Below are 20,957 nucleotides of genomic sequence, written 5' to 3'. Positions count from 1 at the left end.
ATAATTTAAACCTTAAGTGAAACATTCAAACCTTAAATTACATATGACGCAAATTTAAGTATTGCATAAAAGAAATAATAATTCCTAATACAAATTATTTCAAGTCTCTTTGGAAATATTTTTCAAAGGTCAATCTAAAAATAAAAAAACGTTTTTAAATCTTTCAATTCAAAATGTATCCCGCTAATTGTGTCTGTAACTTCCTGTTTCTTATAGCTTTTGAATAATAGTGCAATTTAGTGGGACTGTCGCAAGAAACTGAAGGTTGCGAAGTATATTCATGCAAATTAATTTTTTTTTTCTTTTTCGAACTCGAGCATGTCTTTTGCACCTGTAATTTTCCAAGCCTGTTGGGAAATAACTATCCTTATTACTTAATGTTAAGCCTTCTCAAATATTTTTCGCTAGACTATATAATTATTGTGCAATGAATATAACCAAAAATATAACGATTAAGCTTATTCATCCAATTAAAAAATATTAAATATTTTATAATCTCTGTATAACTTAATTTTTTTCGAATATTATTTCCAACTGTTAATTCATCGATAAACAATGCCTTTGCATATTTTTAGTCGGAAATATGTGGAAGTTCATTTTTAAATTTTGAAAAATTTATAAAATATTGCTGTAAAATATTTTGCTATTTTAAAATATTTAGTTTGTTTTCTTTAAAATATGGTTTTACTAAAAAATATTACTCAAGGAAAAAACGAACTTAAATTTTTTTGAGATGTCATTCTTAGTTTTGTCCTTTGGAAAATCCTTTTCCAATTTTCAGATTTATTTTTATTTATCAGTAATAACAATAAATTACAGCGAGATACTGATCATAAATTGTAAAGTGAGTTTGTATATAACTGTCCTTTTTCCGGGAAATTGTTTTTTAAATTTTAATTTTAAATTTTTATTTTAAATTATATTCTACCCTCTTTTTAATCAAAAAGTAGCATTTTAAAAGGAAAAAAAACGCAATTTCCTGAGCAATTTTTTTTATTAATGTCATTTTTAGATCAGGATTTCTTAAACGTTTGGTGTAAAGACTTCAGACTATTTACGAAAATTTTATGGAACCCCATAAACTTGGAACGTTTCTATTATTAAAAAAGAAAACACTTTAAATCACTTTGGTTTTTTTTTTAGTTTTTTTGATCTGCATTATTTTAGTTATTTCCAGATACATCGTGTAAAAATATTTGATAAATGCAAAAGTATTATAATAAATTAAAGAAATATAGAAATTGATTATATCTTTGGCGTTCCAGCTGCAAATTTCTCGACCCGATTGGCATCGCAACCTACTGTTTAAGAAACTCCACTTTAGATAATCGTTTTCTAATTTATTATTTTTTTTAAGCAAATGTCGTCTTTCTAGGAATCGTTTTCTGAAGTTTTTAACGCCACGATCTAGGTACTTTGCTTCCATGAAACAACCCAAATAAATAACGCAGAGTTTTTTTTCTGCTACTCCTAATTCAAAGAAAAAATAATCGCTTGAAGAAAAAAATTAAAAACTATATTCGAAGAAAAATTTCTTTTTGCATTTTACTTTTGAATAATTGATGTGCAGCGTAAGGTAGTTTTAATGCAATCTCTTTAAAAGTTGTGCATGCATCTTAAATTATACAAGATTCCTGAAATATTATCTGCATGCTGTAAAATTGTCTTAAACTTTATGTGTGCATTTGATAAAAAAGCACTTAAGAGCATCCATATCAATGGAGGAAAAATCGCTAGAGATAACCATAATATTATGCTGGAAAAACCATAAATATTATGAGGAATGCAGATTGTATTTTTATGCATCGCCTTATTAGTAGCCATTCTCTACTTGCCTGAGAAGTATCTTGGCTACACTGCACTACGAAAAAAAAATATATAGTCAAAACTACCAGAAAATAGTAAAATTTACCGTGCTTCTGACTCTATAGGGACACCATAAAAATCAGTAATTTTTATCGAGGTGCTTTGATAATGATTTTAATAAAATTACTACAAAATATGCTTTCATAATAAGTGATACAATTAAGGAACGGAAAAGTTACCAAATGAATGGTTTAAATACAGTATATTTTGGTTTTTTTAACCAGAATTATGGTTTGATTTTTTTTAAATCAGAAATGTCATTACCATGCAGTGCGATAATTTTACCAGTATTTCTTTTCTCCGCGTGGAAATATCACAATACTTATTTTATAGTTTTCGTCAGTTTCATATATTTCGTAAGAAATCGCGCTCTTTTTCTTAACGGGGTTGCGAACATTTTTTTTTTCATTGTAAATTCCAACTTGTGCAGGCTTCTGCACTGAAATGTAATTGAATTGTTAACCAATCCTTCTGTATCCTGTCATCCGTCGAACATTCTTCCTGTCGCGTGTTCTATTCTAATTGCAAGGAAGTAAGTGGCAGAAGTCGTCTTCTCCTACCAGATTCCCTCTCAACCTCGTTTTTAATGAAATAAAACCATCCGTTTCCTTTTATGGAACGAAATACTACAAGGAAGGGAACTGGAAAAAAAGGTATATCGGGGAAACAGAAAGTTTTAAGGAGAATTCTGAAAAAATTATCCCTCCCCCCCTCTCACATGCCAGCTGAAATTCCCCCATCATAACCCGGTCGCCCAAAATCTTTTTGCCAGACGCCTACCCGAACGAATAACAATCGTTCTTTAACCAAAAATCTGCATCTTTTCAAAACGAGCGCGTGCCAGACGCCACTTAATGTAACGGCATATGGTCTTTTCCGTTTACAGTTAGTTACTTGTGATGTTGAGAAGGTAAAATGGATGAGAAGGGGGGGGGATTACCTGGTGATGAAGCATCTGTCCTTACAAGAAAAGCGAAAGGTGATGGTACTGTAACATGAGGTTATACTCTCTTTATGCATCGTACCCCCGCGTAAAGAACCGTATAGGGTGGAGGGACAAAAAGTTTCGTTTCTGTTATATCCAGGTGGGTGGACCGGTATATTTCCCTTTCTTTTTTTTTACTTACCGCTTTTAAAAAAGAGGGGGATATTGCTCGACTTTTATTTCATCTCCCCCCTACCATTCATTTCTGTTGAAATCTGCAAATGTATACAAAAGGTGCTCAGGACTTAACAGTATTTTTTTTCTTTCCAATTCGTCTCGAAAGCGAAAGATCTAGCTTGCCTTCTTATGCGGAAAACTGGCGATAAAATTCGTCCCAAGTTTGTTTATTTGGGTAGTTGTTTACTTTTTCCTGAGAGAGTGAGGGAGGTGAGAGTAAACAGCCGTCCCGCTATAGAATAAAAGGTGGGGGTGGTTGAACCATAAACTAATTCAAAGTACTTTCACCTGAGACCTGGTGACTTGTCCTTGGTTTTTTTTTATTAATTTGAATGCTGGTGACTTGCCCTTGGTTTTTTTATTAACCTGAAACCTAGTGGCTTGTCCTTGGTTTTGATATTAGGGTAAGAGCCAATTGACCTTAGATGTGTTATTGAACTTTGCATAACAAACCGTTAAAAATTCATTAGTTTACGTCAAACCATATAATCAATCGAATTCGCTGCAACTTCAATATGTTGTCAAATTCAAAACGCACAATATCTTGGGGCAAATTAATCCTTATTACACTTTATTGCAAGATACCATGATACCAATTAAACTCCGCAATAAGATTGCAGCAAGTTTGTACTATAATATGGTTCAAAATACGTTTCTATAATTTCACTAAGAGGTTAGTTAACTAAGAGAGAAGGAAAACTTTAGATATTTTAAAATCGCTAATTTATAATACATGCATTAAAGCATCTATTTTTAGAGAATTAATAAACCTAGTCTTAGCGAAAGTAATTCTTGAAAGTGACAGGAGCTGATGCAAAAATTTAAACAAGTTATGTGGTAATGCATTGTAATAAGTATTGAGTAAAAAATATGAAAATTCAACTTGTTAACTGGCTTAAAATATTTAGCAGCATGTTAGGAAAGTACACGTTAAAAATAGCATCTGAAATATTTAAATACTTCTATCGTCATAATCTAAAAACATAATGTTTGTAAACATAGTTATTAATTAAAAAAAAAGGAATATTTAGTATTTATTAGCAGCTAAGCTGCTCTAATAAATACTAAATTTTCTTTTGCATAAATAGGTGTCATAAAATAGAAGATCTGAATCTGCTGAAATTTATGATACATAGAAGGCAAATATCATATACATGACAGTGCAAAATGTTTCCTAACTTATCTATGATGTATTAGAAGAGTTCATGAAAGCAGCGACAACGTAAGTGCTAATTTGAGGTAAAAGAGAAGGCAAAGAATTTATTTAAGAGACGTCAGCAAAAAAACAGTAATGCTAGTCCACTTTGTCACGCTACAAATAATCTTAAAAAGGTCCCCAAAAAAAGAGTGATTTATAATTTGAGAAACTCAGAGAGAAGAAAAATGGGCCTTAATAGAATTGATTTGCAGCGGAAAAAACTTCCTGGGACCCCAGATATTACCAGCGTAGAACTCGATCACGTAATGGTTATCTGTTCTTACAACTTTACAAATTATTGCTAAGACGTAATCACCAAATCGAGCTTTTATCTTGAGGACGAGACCAGAATTGGTGATGATGATGACAAGGGGGAAACGGGTCGTCTTTTTTACCATCCTTTACTGATGAGGATGAAAATGAACAGAGTACGCGAATGGCGATATCAAACTAAGATTCGAGTTCACTTGCTTCAGCATCATCTTACTCGAAGGGGCCTGTATATTCCACCCTATTCTTTCATGCACAATTTAACCTGGACTTCTACATACAAAGTTTTCATTAATGCTTGTCTACAAGTGCAGTACGTGGTCTGGGTACCAAAGGGTTGAAGGAAAGGGGATTGTGTCTCCGGAACTACGTTGACGTCTCCTCCCTACCTCTTGCCTTCTTGTTTCTGTTTTTACCATCATCCCTTTTTTTGTCCTGTAAAACACAATAGAATCATTGGATAAGGATGGATACGGTCATTGACAGAGTCGATTTTTCTGTGTGGTGAGTGACTTGGGGTGGCTTCCTTTTTTAAGTCACCGCGATAAAGTGTTTCTTATCAGTTCGAAATTAAAAATCAATTTGGAAACGGTGTATAGCCGTGGGACCATAAATTATGCAGATAACTTCGTGCTGGGAATTCGGAGGAGGAAAACATTAGATGTCAGTGACATAGATTTTGTTGATTCAGCCTGTTAATTTTGTTGTTATTTGTGGAGCTGTTATTTTACCAAAACAAAAAATGATACATGTGTATTGTGTTCACAGATAAGGATACATATGTATAATGAATGTTTACAAAAGTTAACACATACGTACAACAAATTATTAGAAGGCATAATGTATATATAATATAAATGTTCACTAATGTTACTTGACTGTTTTCATAATTACTACCGGAATTTTTATGAGTTGAACCAATTAGTGTCTTAATGAACAAAACTATAAAACACGCTGTTGAAAAATTTTAACAAATTTAATGAATAAGTTTGAGTTTGTAAAGTCTTTTAAAAGATAAAACAATAACCCCTAAAACAATTAAATAAAAATTCAAATGTTGAAAAAAAAATTTATAAAATCAATTGAAGATCAATAAAATTATCAGCATGTTGAGCATTTAGTGGATACTGATAATAAATTAGTACGTTGGTCTTAGATTTTAACAAATTGAGCTTGATCCATTAATTTCAACACTATCAAAAATTACTGATTAATTTACGAAAAAACTACTGTCACCTTGAGTGCAACATTCGTAATTATTTACGGGATAAAAATATAAAACTTAATACCATAATTTTTACAGTAATATTTATTTAATTACAGTGATTTTACTGGAAAAAAATTACTGGAAAAATTACGGTAAATGTACTGTCACCCTGAGTGCCGATAATTTTTACCGAATTTTTTTCAGTGTATTAGGGATAAAATCACTGTTTAATTATTTACAAACGATGAAAAAATTATGTTTTTAAGTAGTTAATTAAAAGATCAAAAGTTTCATGTAGAACATACTATAAATTTCATTTTGTCATGCCAAAATATTGAACTACAAACAAAGTTTAAAGAAGGAAAATGCGGAAATTGATTTTTCTTAAAATTTTGTTAGTGTACAGGTGTTAACAGCTTGAGTGTTTGTTTAGTCATCAAGTTTTAACCATCTGTGTCCAAGATAAAAGCTTTTTACCTTATCAAAGAACCTTTGAGCTATACTTGACGCTGTCATAAGTAAAAGATAAGGTGCAATATTACACAAATTCTGCAGGAAAAGCTTATTGGTGAATCTATCCTGCTACAAATTGGCCTGCTTTCTTTAATTTCAACATGCATATACTTAACCATTTAATAAATGAGTGTTTGCATATGATCTTTACATTAAAGCCGTTGTCTGATTAATGTTAAGATTTAGAAGGAAATTTTTGTTTTTATTTTCTTTTCTAAGTAAATTTTAAAATTAGCTTTCAATGTTAAACCGCTTGCAATTATTGCTGATTTAATTACATGTATAATAAATAAATATTTTTATAACAAAAATGATTAGTATACTTCATAAAAAAAATTATATGTGCTTTGTCCAAGATAAGAAATTTAAAGGAAGAATAAGAGCTTTTTTTTCAGACTAATAATTAAAAAAAAAGCCGATTTTTATGATTGTTCTTAAATATTCAATCTCAGTTATAAGTGATAAAAAACTAGTGTTGGCGCCATTTAAATTACCAATTCAATAAGTCGTTCAAATTTAAACAGATTCTTTGAGAAGTATGAATACCCTATATCTTTAGCATTAAAAGACAACATCCTTAAAAATGTTTTCCCCTATGATCAGCTATAGTATAACAAAACATTAGTTCTCTTTAATAATTAATGTTATACACAGATTAAATTTTTTTGTGCAAAATTCATTGAGAAAGGGTCTTCTTTTTCATTCTATCAATATGGTGTTCTCCGTTAATATATAATTTTATATTTCTTTATTTTTATTTCTTAATTTTTATTATATCTTTATTTTTGTTTAATTATTTTATTTAAGAGTACAGTTATTTTTTAAAATGAAAAGCGTAATTAGGATCATGTAGTATGTCTTGAAAATTACTCAAAACTAATACGCTTTGTAAGGCCTAAAAATAACATTAAATAATTTTTTAAAAATTTGCGTTAAGAATATATTTCAACAAATTCTCCTTAAGTGCTATAACACAACACAATATCAAACTCTTTTACAATATAAAGTCAATTGTATCCCAGACAAATAAATCATATATTTTAAAAGTGAAGCAGCAATTTCATGGCACATTATTTCACAAACTTGTTTAGATTTTGTAATACTTTGACAAGATTAAACAATAGTCGAAATTACAGAAAAAGTAAGATATATCTTAAATCTTTAACAGCATCAATTCTATGAAACATCAATTTTGATATGTGCATTATACGCCATAAAATGTTATACTTCGTCAGATACAAACAGATGATATTTATGGAATATTTTTCTGTTACGAGCAGGCGATATTTATTGAATATTTTTCAGTTACGAGCAGACGATATTTATGGAATATTTTTAACACAGCCAGTCTGAATCCACATTTTCTTCTTTACATAATGGCAGAATTGTAAAATGGGGAATAGTTTATGTGACACTATAAGAATGCCCATCAAAAAATACTTTTTTTTTGTTGAAAAAAATTCCTTTTGTGGAATAGTTTTGCTTTCTTACGTGTGTGAGACACCTTGCAAAAGCAATATTTGAAGTACATTCTTTGTGGGGAGATTTTGATAGCCGAGAATAATCGCATTATCTTATAAATGCGTCATTATCAGTAAGATTTACGGGCGTATGTTCATAAGTTTTGGTAGCAAGACAACTATCATTTCATTGTTTTCTCTGCGAGTGATGAAAATTTTCGGGCTTTGTTTTAAAAAGTGATGCGCTGATGCGGGAAAAAAAGGGGGGAAATATATTTGTTGATGCATTATGATGCAAAAATGCATGAGTATTACTGTTGGTAATTCATTCCTTGCTTGGAATATATGAATTTCAAAAATCAGTATTCCTCTATATCAAATTATTATTTTTTTTTATCTTCTATTTTAGCACAGACGTGAAAAATTCATATCTTTCTTAGAGTTAGTTTTCCGTTAAGAATATTTCCCTAAAGTTAAGCAAAAAAATACCACAACCCTTTTTCATGTTGAACAGGTATATGAACGGAATTAAAAAATATTTTATTTAACTTTATTTTTGTGATATTGTTTGAATATATTTAAGATATGTTTATATTTTGTTCGAAAATTGTTTTTAAACTATGGAGTGACAAAAAATCATATTATTTTTATTCTCCTATTAATTGAATAATAAGACTTAATTTGCTTACTTTCAATTGCATGCGAATGAAACTAAAATAGTACATGCAATTCTACTTTTATTTTTTTACATTTACTAATTTCCAAAGCCTTTTTACTTGCCAATGTTTCAGTAAAAAAAATAATTTGGTTCATGACGTGATTTTAAAAAAAATCGTCGTAAAACTAAAATTAACTATTTTTGGTATTTAAATTATACTTGAAATAAATTTTAAAATTGTTTATTAGTGTATGCTATTATTGCATTCAACTAAACCACCGCTTTACTTTGAGTGCAAAGCACTTGAAATATGACATTTTTTATTTTGCTTGGCGACAGAGTTTCGAAAAACCATGTTAATTGGCTATCTTTAATGACATTTTCTCAGTAGAGCAACACTAAATTCACCTCCTTCTTCTCACGAGCTAATTGGACCACTCCTTTACACAACAATAAATATTCTCTTCTTACGTTATCTACAAAGAATATTTTACAACTTTGTAAAGAATGCATAACTAAAGAAATTATCTCTCTAGCCTGAACTCAAAAAATAAAAATAAAAAATCCAATTCTTAATGGAGCTTAAGAAACATTAACAATTCACCGCCAAGAAAATGGCCCACACAAAGTCAAGTGCGCGCTTTCAATTCTTAGCCATAAGCAATTTTCTTGTCAGCCATTGTTAAACAGGAGTGAAAACTTATGTACATATATACAGAATAACGACAATTGGTAAAGCACTTAGTGCTCATTATGAGCATTCAATAAAATGACTGTAGACATGGTGCTGTAATAATATTTATTGAAGAGGTCTTGGATAGAACTTAGGTTGTAAAAAGGCGCCTCTTTTCGCTTTTCCCATCTTGTAGTTTGACTACTTTACGACATCGGGCCTTTTCTTCCTTGAAAGTGTACCATCATTTTTATCATCTTCTCTTCTTACCTGCAAGGTGAAATAGGAAGACATAACAAAGACCTTCGATAAATCAGGTGGAGGTTGTGTCGCCTCGCCCATAAGGGTAAAAGAATATTATATGTTAAAATCGAATCAGCGTGAAAATTGAGTCACATAAAACTTCTCCACTTAAACTTCTCACTCTGCTCTTTAAGATAGTTTTTTTTTTAGCGCAAAGTTGAGATGAAAAATTAAATATTGGTATTTTCCGTAAGAAATTAAACTAAAATTGCCTTTAAAAACAATAGCAATCAGAAATTTATAAATGTATTCTTAACTAAATATTGTTTATTGATCTTAATTTTCTATCATACTATTTTATTCAAAAACCTGTGAATACGATTTAAAAAATTTGATGTTAAATGCAAAAAAATGATTTTGAAATCTTAAAATTGAAAAACAAAATCTTATAATCAAAATGGAAAAACTATTTCGAAAATTCAAAAAGAGAAATCAAGTCCAAAAACAACTTGTCAAAAAAATCGTTAGCTTTAAAAAAAATCTTAACAACTTAAATTTTTTTTACCTTTGCGATAAAAGGCAATATAAGTAGCTTTATATGGGCGTTAACTTTATATTAAATATTAAAACAAATTTTTTTGTTTTTTTGTAATACAATTGCTACTACTAAAAAGTTCTTCTGTAATTATAATATATTAGAGGAAGATAGATAAGATTTTCTTATATTTTAGTATTCAAATTCATATTTTCTTGTAAAATACCTTGAATAATATTTGGATTTTATTCTTCTTTTTAGAAATTCTTTTTAATTTTTGAAAGTTCTTTTTATTTATTTATCACGTATCGTTTAATTGTTTGTCGAAATAATAATAATGGAAAATATCGTTACACGAGCTAATGGACTTTTAAATCGTTATAACTGACGTAGTAAACTTTAATATTACACGTTACTATTGCACTGAAAGAAATTTGAGATCAAATTATGATAAAGAAAATACTGGTAGATTGCTAGTACTTTTTACAGTAAAATCCATTTTTTCCGGAACATGTCACAAAACAAAACATCTGATAAACCGCAATATTTACATCGATAATTACCGTAAAATTACTGAATCACTCTAATTACATAAACATTACTGTAAAATTTACGTTATAATATTTTACACTAGAAATAGATTTTATGGTAAAATGGATTTTACGGATGATGCACCCGAAGTGCAGGTACTTCATATTGTAATTTGATCCAGAATTTTTACAGTGTGCGAATCAACTTGAACTTAATATAACAAATTCCCACGTTATAATAGTTCAAGGTATTGATATCATGATTTACGGCTTAATTTTTTTTTTCTCAGAGTGCATGTGCTTTACATAAATTGGTAAACCTGATAAGCCGTTAAATTTTTTTTATATGTATTTAATTTGAATGCATCAAATGAATTTCTACCAATCACAATAATCGAGTTTCAAATTTAACTTGTTTCGTATTCTAAGGGAAAGCACTGAAGCAAAAGACAGTTTGATATCCATTGTTGAGTACTATCTGCCCCTTCAACCTTTTCTTTATTATATCAGTTGGAGTGACAGTTAATTGGTTATTGCAGTCACGCATGCGCAGTTTTTCTGTCCGTACTTCACCAAATGATGTTTTAGATTGACTGTTTCTCATAGAAGCTGATATTCAGCCTAATTAAAATGATCTTAATTCTTGGTTGTTTGTTTCTGCCATCATTGAATTTTGATAAATATTCTTTTCATGTAAAATTTAAATTCCTACGGTTTTTCAGAACTAATCCATACTACAATTTTGAAGTTAAATCCTTACTTGTTTGATTTTTTTTCTCATGCTTGAGTTTTGATAAGTATTTTTTTTTTATGTATGGAGTTAAAATTCACTGACATTTTCCGACTAATATTATTAAACTTCAACTTGTTTGCTTTTTTTCCATCATTGAATTAGAACAAGAATTAAAATTCTAATATCTTTTTCTGAACTAATCTCTCAAACGTTTTTTTTTTAATTAACCCTTTACTTAACGTAGATATATTGTTTCAAATTAATTAGAAATGAAGATAAAATGTTTCGATTTAGATTTTGATATGAATGAAATAGTTAAAATAAATTTTCAAAGTTTAAAAAACACTTCAAGCCAGTTTTAAATGTAGATATCTGCGACATGTTAGTTTTTTGAAATAGATTAGTCTACATCAGAATAATCTATTTCAATAACCAATAATATCTAAATTGTTAGGCTCAAATTTGTTTGTGAATTCCAGAATATTAAATTTGTAAAATGACAGAATAGAATAATCATCTATGATTTATTTATTTCAGCTATTTCGTTAACATTTACGCATTTACTTATTTCCATCCTTTTTTAGGCTTTTTATTTGGGCTCAACTTTTTTAGTTATTTATTTTATGACTTGCAATTGAATTTTAAAATATACTCTTTTGTTTATTTTTTTGAAAGAATTATCTAATAAACATTATAATTCTCTGTATACAGTGCTTACGAAATTGAAACAATTATTAATTTGAAAGTTTTCTGATATATATTTTTATATTTGTGAATCCCACGATAATTTTCTTGCGTGTGAAGTTTCATTTAAAAATAACAATTACAGCCTTTCTTTAAATGAAATTAATTGCATAAACATTGCTTGCATACAACTGCGTGTAAAACTATGCCTGAGCTAAATATTAACTCCGTTATTGTCAAAACGATTATATTCAAATAATTATAACTGTACAACATAATACTTCCCATGATCAATTATAGGATTATCTCGAATCTACAGATCAGCATTCATTGATGATACTTCATAACTAAAAACTGAAATCTCAGGTATTTCATTTAAATATGGCCTTCAACTCAAATTTTCATGTCGTGATTATTACTGTCCTTCAATTGTTTAACCCTAGACACACATATATATTTAAATAGGCAATAGTGTAATAGGAGCCAATAAAAAAAGACAAACATTTTCGAGTTAACTGGGAAAAGGATACATTGTAGCGGCGTGATTATGGAAATATTGGCCGATTCAAAATTAACGGGCCGTTGACAATAATCACGCACACATATTACCTACTGTGAGTATTGACGACATATTTATTTAAAAATTCTTAAAGTCAATCTTACGTTGGGTGCCATTTTTCTTAAGGCATCCCGTCACGCCAGCGTATGCAAATATTGCCGATTGTTGATAGACATTACAATGCGTGACTGTATGCTGCTTATAAAGATTTATGGACTGTAACCACGGGGCATATACTGATGTTGAAGGTTACGGTAAAGTGCATCAGTGCTAATACTTATGAACTTACAGATACCTTGATGCAATTTAATTTTTCCTTCTAGTGAATCGGTTTTAGAAATCGTTTGAAAGAGGAAATATTTATTGTTGAAACACAAATGTCGATAAAAGCACACGTCAATATTAGCAATTATAAGTTGCGCAAATAACCATTTCGTAGATTTACCTGCTATTTTGATTTAAGAATAAATATTACTGGTTTTATTTATAATTTAGGTATGTCACTGTTAGAATTTTCATTTTAAAATTATGGTAAAATAACCGGCAACAATCTGGCCATCCAATTGACCGTAAAGTTTACGGTAAGGAACATTTTTTACCTTTACGGTTTTGTAACCGTTTATTAAAAGCATAGTTGTAAAACCATGAATGAAAAAACTATATGGTTTTCTTAACAATTTACAACTAGTATGGCTTCAAAACCGTCGAACAGCAATTTAACTGATCTTTAGAGCTAGGCTTTTCGTTAAGTAACGGGTATTGGAAAATGCAGGACTCTGGAAAATCTTCAAGCGTTGAAGGAAATGGAAGAAATATTGTGGTGTCAACGCTGGGACTGAAACCCTTGTTGCGTCAGCCAAGAGAGTGACAGATTAGCCCTTTCGGCTATAATATGTACTCAGATACAATGAACTATGTGAATTCATTAGATGGGCTTAGTTGGGGTGATAAAATTCTGGTTGCTTAACCGTATTAGGGGAAAGCAGTTAATAAACGGTTTTTCTCACAGTCAATAGTTTGAAAACCATCTTTTTTAAGGTTGTTTGGCTTTTTTGTTCGTATATAGTAAAATAACAATTAAATAAATTGTTATTTAACTATTTTTTCGAGAAATTTCTAACAGTGCATGTTAAAACACCAAATTTATTGTTCTTTTACGTGGCAAATAAAATTTCTTTAAAAAAGTTAAGGATATAAAAAGAGAGTTTTTACTCTAAGGGAAAGTTTCATACTCTCCATAATCACTGCCTTTGATATTACATTTAAAACTGTTGTCAAAATTCGAAAACATCATTTTTAATATCTATCATGAAAAAGGTGGTAAAATTATCCATCCAAAATTATTTTATTTTTGTATCGTGAATACAAATTTAATAATGTGAAGAAAATTAAGCAGAATAAGAGAATCATATAAAACTATGAGAAATAAAACAAATTCAGTTGGTTCTTCTGTTTGCTTCACTGTTACATTTGAACTTATTTTGTTGATTATTTTATAAAGTTCTATTTAATTATTTTTAATAGTATAAAAAAAATTTACATTTTAATATTATTAATATTTTTAATACAAGTAAATATAAATTACAAATATATTTACTTGAAGAATTATACTCAATATTTTTACATTAAAGATATAATTAATAGCTATAATAATTTTGTATATATTTTTAAAGAAAAATTATATTTTAATTTTTATGAAAAATATAAAATACAGTTATCAAAGAAATTGGAGTGAGTAACATAAAATAACAACGCATGAGGAAACATATAAACGCATACCTGTCTATTATACATATAAAAAGCTTTCTTTTCTCTTTATTTCGTTAATTATTCCACCAATCAAAATGTGACTTTAAAAGGCAGCTTTTATCCAATATATATGTATATTTCCTCCAAACTATCCAGGAAGAGCTTGAAAAAAATTCTACAGCTTAATTAATCATTTACCATATTACAACAATTTGTTTCTTTGTTTCGAATATACATTTTTTTGTTGTTGATGCTGCAGCGTCCCCAGTAGAGCGTAGCTGAAGGAGTACCGGAAAAACCTATTCACCCACATGTTAGGTGCTTTGCAGGCTGCCCGACCCACGTTTTCACGGTCCATTGCCCATTTTTTTTATGCTATTTTGTTTCAGATTTTTTTTTCATCCCTTGTTTTTCTAATGATCATTTTTTTTATCCTTTCAATTTGCCATCAAGCATGTAGTTATCTAGACATACGACACGAATTACTCACTTCATTTAACAGTAATATGTGTTATTTGATTGTAAAATGACAAGACAACATCTGTTTAGTGTTATGAAGTAGGAGCTTCAAGCTACTGTTAAAACGTTAGCGAAATTGAAATGTAAGAAACGTTAAATGATTTTAAAATTTTTGCTTTTAAATGTCCATAAATATTTTCTATTTTTTTTAATTACATTAAATATTTTTATGGTGTTTTTTAATATGCGTATTAGTCAGTTTTGAAGAGCGCTTTATTAGATTAATTCACTTTTTAATACGCCGTCAAACAGGCTCTTAGTACTTATCAAGACAAGAAACAAACAACAGAATAAAGAAATTTGTAAATCAAGAATTAATAACAAAGAAATTAGTGTGACAGATAACGGAAATCATAAAGAGATTAGTAAAAAACAGAGACATTTTATAGAGTTTGTAAAAAACCTAAAACCTAGCTTTAAAACATATAGAAAAATCAGTTAGTTATTTACAAACATGTAATTTCGTGCCATTATTTCACATTCGTGATAATATTAATTTATTAATTGCATCGTATTATTGACACTAACTACTACTTAAAATATGTAGCTTCGAAGTTTAACTTAAAACTGTTGATAAAATATATCGTATAGAATCTCAAAAAGATTAAACTAAATTGAAAACTTGTATTGAAAATAAAACTTATGGTTTATTTTTGATGTCTTAAAACATCTTTTTATCACATAATTTTCTAAAAGCATGTAATAAAATCTATCCACTGTATTGAATATTGCGCCTTAATCACCCTAATGGAGGAAAGAGACGCCAGAAACGAAAAACACTATTTATTTTAGACAAATTCACCAGTGCCCCAAATGTCCTTACTCTCTTCTACATTTTTCAGAATCAGGTTTAAAATTTTAGACATTATTTACTATACATGTGCAATTTACTGAGAATAAAGCACAAACAACAGTGCAAAAATTAACATTTAGTTCTGGTTCTGTAAACAAGATGTCCATTTGTCTGTTATTTTTTGCGCATTGTTCATGCTGTTAAGTCTCATTCATATACATCACAAAATATACCCTACCTTTATTTAGCAACTTACTAATTTAAACATTATTATTTTTCAGTTCGTCATGGCAAGACATGCACATCACCGACGGACACAAAGCTTAGATGACTGCTACCACTGCCCTCCTGGATTTGGAGTGGAACGCCACTGCAATAGACATCACGACACTGTGTGCATAGCTTGTGCGCCAGACCATTATTCCGGACATTACTCTTCACTGAAGGCTTGTTATCCATGTTCACGATGTGGGCCCGGACTTTATGTGGCCCACAAGTGCACTGCGTCTAAAGACACCATTTGTGATTCGTGTCACACTTACAAAGGCCCACATAACGAGGACTTTTATGAGAGGTGTGTGAAACCTCTGTTGCGCTCCTCTGAAGAAAATAAAAACGATACTTTTAATAGAACTATCAGTCATTCTTCCGAGAAAGCTGAAGGTAAGTATTCGTCAGAATTATTCTGTAGCATCCTACTATGTTTAATCAGTGGCTTTATGTCACGTAAGATCTATGGCTTAATACAAGAATAAGTAAATGTTTAATATCTTTCAATAATTATAAGAAACTTCATTGTCATTCGCCTAAAAAATATGATGATAAAATTAGTGTCTTCATTAAAATTAATCAGTAGCTTAATGCTAAAATTTCATGCTACATTTATGGCTTAATTCAACAATAAGCATTGTCCTCAAAATGCTAAAACTGAAGTATTTTACATTTTGCTATGGAAATATTTTTGATTTTTTTTCCCTAAATTTGTGTTTTAATATCAAAATTATCAATTAACACAAGTATATTAACTATATTAAAATTTTACAAAGTTAGAAAAAATTACTTTAAATCAGATAGGCGGACTGCAAAGATTGTAATAAAACTAGCATTATAATTTGTGATGTTGATTCTAGAATTGGGCATCTTTTTGCCAATAATTTTTTCCCCAGCCAATATTTTTTATCATTTTATCAATCATATTTATACCCAATCACGATTCAAAATAAAAACTGGTTTTCTTTATCTAAAACTTGCCAATTCTTTTGATACAAGCGCCAATTTAATAGCTTTTAAATATGCAAATCATCCTCCAAATTGTCATACACCTAAATTACCATCAATCTTTCGAAGATTTTACGAACCATATGGAATGGTTAATCAGTAGATTTTGGATGAATTATTTCAAATGTACATCAATCAAGTTTAACAGCTTCATCTGTCAGGAATAATTTACTCGCAGGACTTTCAAATAGTTGTAAATCTCTTATCATCTTCGTAGACATAAAGTAACCAGACAGACGAAATAAAATATTCAAACAACGCCACAGTTAAGTAGCCATCGCTTTACCTGCAATCAATATTAAATGTTATATTTGTGAGATTTAATATGTGAACTAAGCAATGATGATGAAGAGGAAAATAATTATCACAACAAATTTTACTTTTTTTGACAGGATGATTTATGTGCTTTGAGTGATGAATGAGTATCCCTTAGTTCGGGTACATACGTGACTGAATTGAGTTGCTTATGTACTTTAATATTTATTTACCTTTATAAATCAAAGTCTTTTCATTTGTTGATGTGTCATCAAAGGAGAAGATATTCATTAAGTTTAAAACTCTTGACTCGATATAGATTAAAATATTCTGTATCACAAATCAGTTTGGGTGCCGTTTATCGAAATTTAATGGATTTTTTGAAGTGATTTTTTTAGAATTATGCTTAATGAAAAGTTATATATATATTAAAATAATACCAATAGAACAGCCGAGAAACTGCTCGCATAATTTTCTTGTCAGACAAAAATTTAAGAGTCGTTGATTATCTTTATCTTGATTATTTTACCAGTTGAATGCTCGAGCAGCGATCTTCCTGTTTTGCATTCTTTTCACGCACAATTCATTCATGCAGGAGCATTTGTTTTAACTCTACAATGAGAGTTTATTTAAACTTTTCAGAAAGCGTTTCCCATAGTTAAAGAACTTTGAGTTAATTTTTGAGAATTTTAAAAATTTATGCGTGCTTTTTTCGATGATACAGGGTGCATTTTTTGAAGCATTAAAATATTAAGCATTGAATTCTTATCCTTTATCTTATAAAAGTTAATCTATTGCATGTTTTCTCAATTTTTTTTCCTTGTCTAAAATTTTGCACTCTGATCAAGGGATTTTTGGGTCTTGAATTAAAAATCAACAATGCATCGTGGCTACATTTTTTCAGTTATAAAATTTTTTACATCTATACGATTGAACCATTGTATAAATGTACTGACAAAATAACACTCAAATCGTGCCGTAAAATTAGGTTTCTCATATTATCGTTATATAAGAAATAAGACGCAACTTAATGCATTCTCAAATTTTTCAATAATGCTCCTCCATCAGCTATGTAATTTGGTTTTCAAAATGAAGTATGTCCTCTGAACACTAATAAGAAAAAAATTTCTGTAGTCTAAAAATATCTAACACAAATTCAGATACAAAATCAAATCAACCGTGCTACTATGTTGAATTCTTTTACGATGTTGTATGAAACGTTGCGACTTCAATGACAGCTTAATTTAAACTTGATCACTTTATCGATGTGTGTAAGGAATAAAACGAATAAAAATTCCTTTATTTACACTATAGAAAGTGTTACTTCGCTTTAAACCATAATATAAATATACTGAATGAACAAGTTTATTGTTCAAATTCTTCCATAAAACATTATTGTTTAAGAAAAAACTAGATGCTACGTCATGCACTCTCAGCTTTTACTATAATGCTTCTTTATCAACTCTGTAATTCCGTTTTAAAAAATGAAGCATATCCTTTAAGCACAAATAAAAGCAAAATTTCTATAGTCAATAAATATGGAACGCAAATTCAAATTCAAAATCTATCCAGATTCATACATCGAGTACTATGTTAACATGCTTTTCGATGAAATGAAACTTCAAACGAAATGAAACTTCTTTGTATGAAACTTCAAACGCCATGACTTCCATCCAATAGTTGTAATCCAATAGCTAGTTATTTAACCGAATTGTGTAACCGAATATAACTTTATGGAACATAAAGTTATATTTTCACGAGTTTTTAAATTGATTGAAAATACGGTTCAACTGTGAATTTGAATGAATTTCAAAATATTGTATGGTGTAATTTTGAAGCAATCGAATTCCTTTTTTCGTGCCCTGGCTTTTTAATAATTTATATTAAAAATTATTAATTATTGTATTGTAAATATTTTGTAACTAAATTGTATGAGATTTTTAATCGTCTAAAATGAAGTTAAAATATTTTATAATCTCACCCTGTTCGTAATGTATTAGCTAGTATATATTATTCACGCATCATCGCGGTTGAAAGCAATGCATTAAGAACAACAAACAATTATTCAAATTAAGTTGAGGACGTTGAAAATCCGAAGATTTATATTCATTCGGTTCGTTAAGCATCTATTAGTGGGTGCAGATTCCAATCTATCTTACCATAACACCGTTACAGCTTAAAGAATAATTTGTAACACTACTTTAATTATCTTTGTCCTGTATTAATTCACATATTTTTATGTTCTTAATATCTATTTAATATGCAGCACGCAGTTTTGTGTGTGAATGAACCGCATCGTCGTGTACTTTAAGAGTTCAAAAAACCTTTGAAAACCTTCTGTTTTTCTCACAATACTTGTAAGAAAACATCTTTTTGGAATAGTTCATTCGATTAAAAAAACAAGTTGTTATGTTCATGATTCTTTAAACTTTCAAGTCAAAATAGATTTAATCATAAAATTATGCCAAAATTTTAGTAAAATAGTTCATTCATATGCTAAAGACGAAAGCAATAGCATTTGTAGTTTATTTATTGTTTAGATTAAATAGTTTTCTTACTTTCACGGTTGTTAGTTTTTTACTTTATTAAGTAGCAGTTTTGTCATCAATTATTAGAAACTTTGATATCAATTCTGAGAAAATTTTAAAATCGAATTCGGATCTCAGCTTATGGCATTTTTAACTACAATTAGGAGTTATTTTAAACTCAATTAGTAGTTTCGATAAAAACTGGTAATACTTTGAGCTTCAAATATGATAGTTAATATCCGGAAAACTTTAATTTGCATTGAATAAGCATTTGAGTTATAATTATTCCTTTTAAAATAATCGATTTTGATTTTGTCAGCCTAAATCAAACTTATCATCTCGTTAACGTTAATTTTCATGTAGTTCATTCATGTAATTATTTCATGTTTAAAAAAAGTCTGTTACGTTTAAACTTAACTCAAGATTTCATACTCAGAAACATTTAATAAACAAAGTTTATTAACTGTTCTATAGATACTTTATTTTGTTCATTTGACAGTCACAAAATTCTAGTATTTGCTCAAAAACTGGTAAACAAAGAAAAAACTTATTAACTGTTCGATAGATACTTTATTTTGTTCATTTGACTGTCACAAAATTCTCGTATTTGCTCAAAAACTGGTAAACTAAAAAAGAAGGTAGACAGACACTGAACATAAAATGCTCCACTTATTATTTGAAATAGTTTTAATCTCCTAAAAAAGTGTAAACGGAATTTCTGCTCCTGTTGATTACCTTGTAATTACTACATTTTGAAAGTACGATTGTGCAAACGTTTCTGTTACGTACCTGCAAACGTTTCTGTTACGTTTTAGAAACTTTTTTTTCGTTTGATTTAAAAAATACATAAATGGAAGTCTTAACAAATGATTGCAGAAACACAACATTGATTTCGTAACGATTTCAAACATTTTAAATAGATACTTCCGCTGAATTTTTTACAACAATCCTTTGCATTGTGTAGTCACTTAAACATGCGGTCAGAACTCCTGTATTATTCTTAATCTCTATGCAGTTTAATCATGAATAATTATTCTGAATCTTCGAAAAGTTAACTAACTAGGCGGGGCTTTAGCAAGTAGAGAGATTCACACCAGCAGGTGTTTGATTGGGGTTAATTAAAAAAAAGGTGACATTTGTCTGGCAGCAGACCCCAATTACGAACTCTAAAACGAACAGCAAGTGTTTCAAGACCCCTGCTGCATCAATTTTCTGACATCACACCTGTGATTTGGAAAAATGAACAATAGAAATATTTTTATGCATTCTTTATTTACATTTCACTTGACATCACATTTTATTTATTTATTTATTTTCAGTTTTAACTACGTTTCCTAAACATGATTGTTTTTATAACATGAAATTTAGGCGTACAAAGCACGAAAAAAAGCGTACACCTTGATAACCTTTGATCTAATAATTGTATTTTCACGTACGAATTTGCTTCGAGTATTTTTGGAATGAATCTTAAATTTCTCAAAATATTTGTGAAAGCATAAAAAATAACTTTACCTGAGTAAACACAACTTTTTTTGATGGGTTTA

The 20,957-nt window shown here is 29.3% G+C and overlaps 1 protein-coding gene across 1 annotated transcript in view; it reads left to right on the top strand.

Annotated features, from left to right (window-relative positions):
* LOC107456427 (tumor necrosis factor receptor superfamily member 10B) overlaps positions 1–20,957 on the top strand; it is a 47,100-nt gene that overhangs the window by 4,771 nt on the left and 21,372 nt on the right. The window contains exon 2 of the mRNA XM_043051250.2: positions 15,634–16,015. Coding sequence (XP_042907184.1) covers positions 15,634–16,015 — 382 coding nt within the window. The remainder of the gene's footprint in view (positions 1–15,633; positions 16,016–20,957) is intronic.

The sequence above is a fragment of the Parasteatoda tepidariorum genome, chromosome 8 (genome assembly GCF_043381705.1).
Source record: "Parasteatoda tepidariorum isolate YZ-2023 chromosome 8, CAS_Ptep_4.0, whole genome shotgun sequence".
Classification (NCBI taxonomy): Eukaryota; Metazoa; Arthropoda; class Arachnida; order Araneae; family Theridiidae; genus Parasteatoda; species Parasteatoda tepidariorum.
The sequence above is the reverse complement of the archived record's forward strand: the minus strand, read 5'-3'. Positions and strand labels throughout refer to the sequence as shown.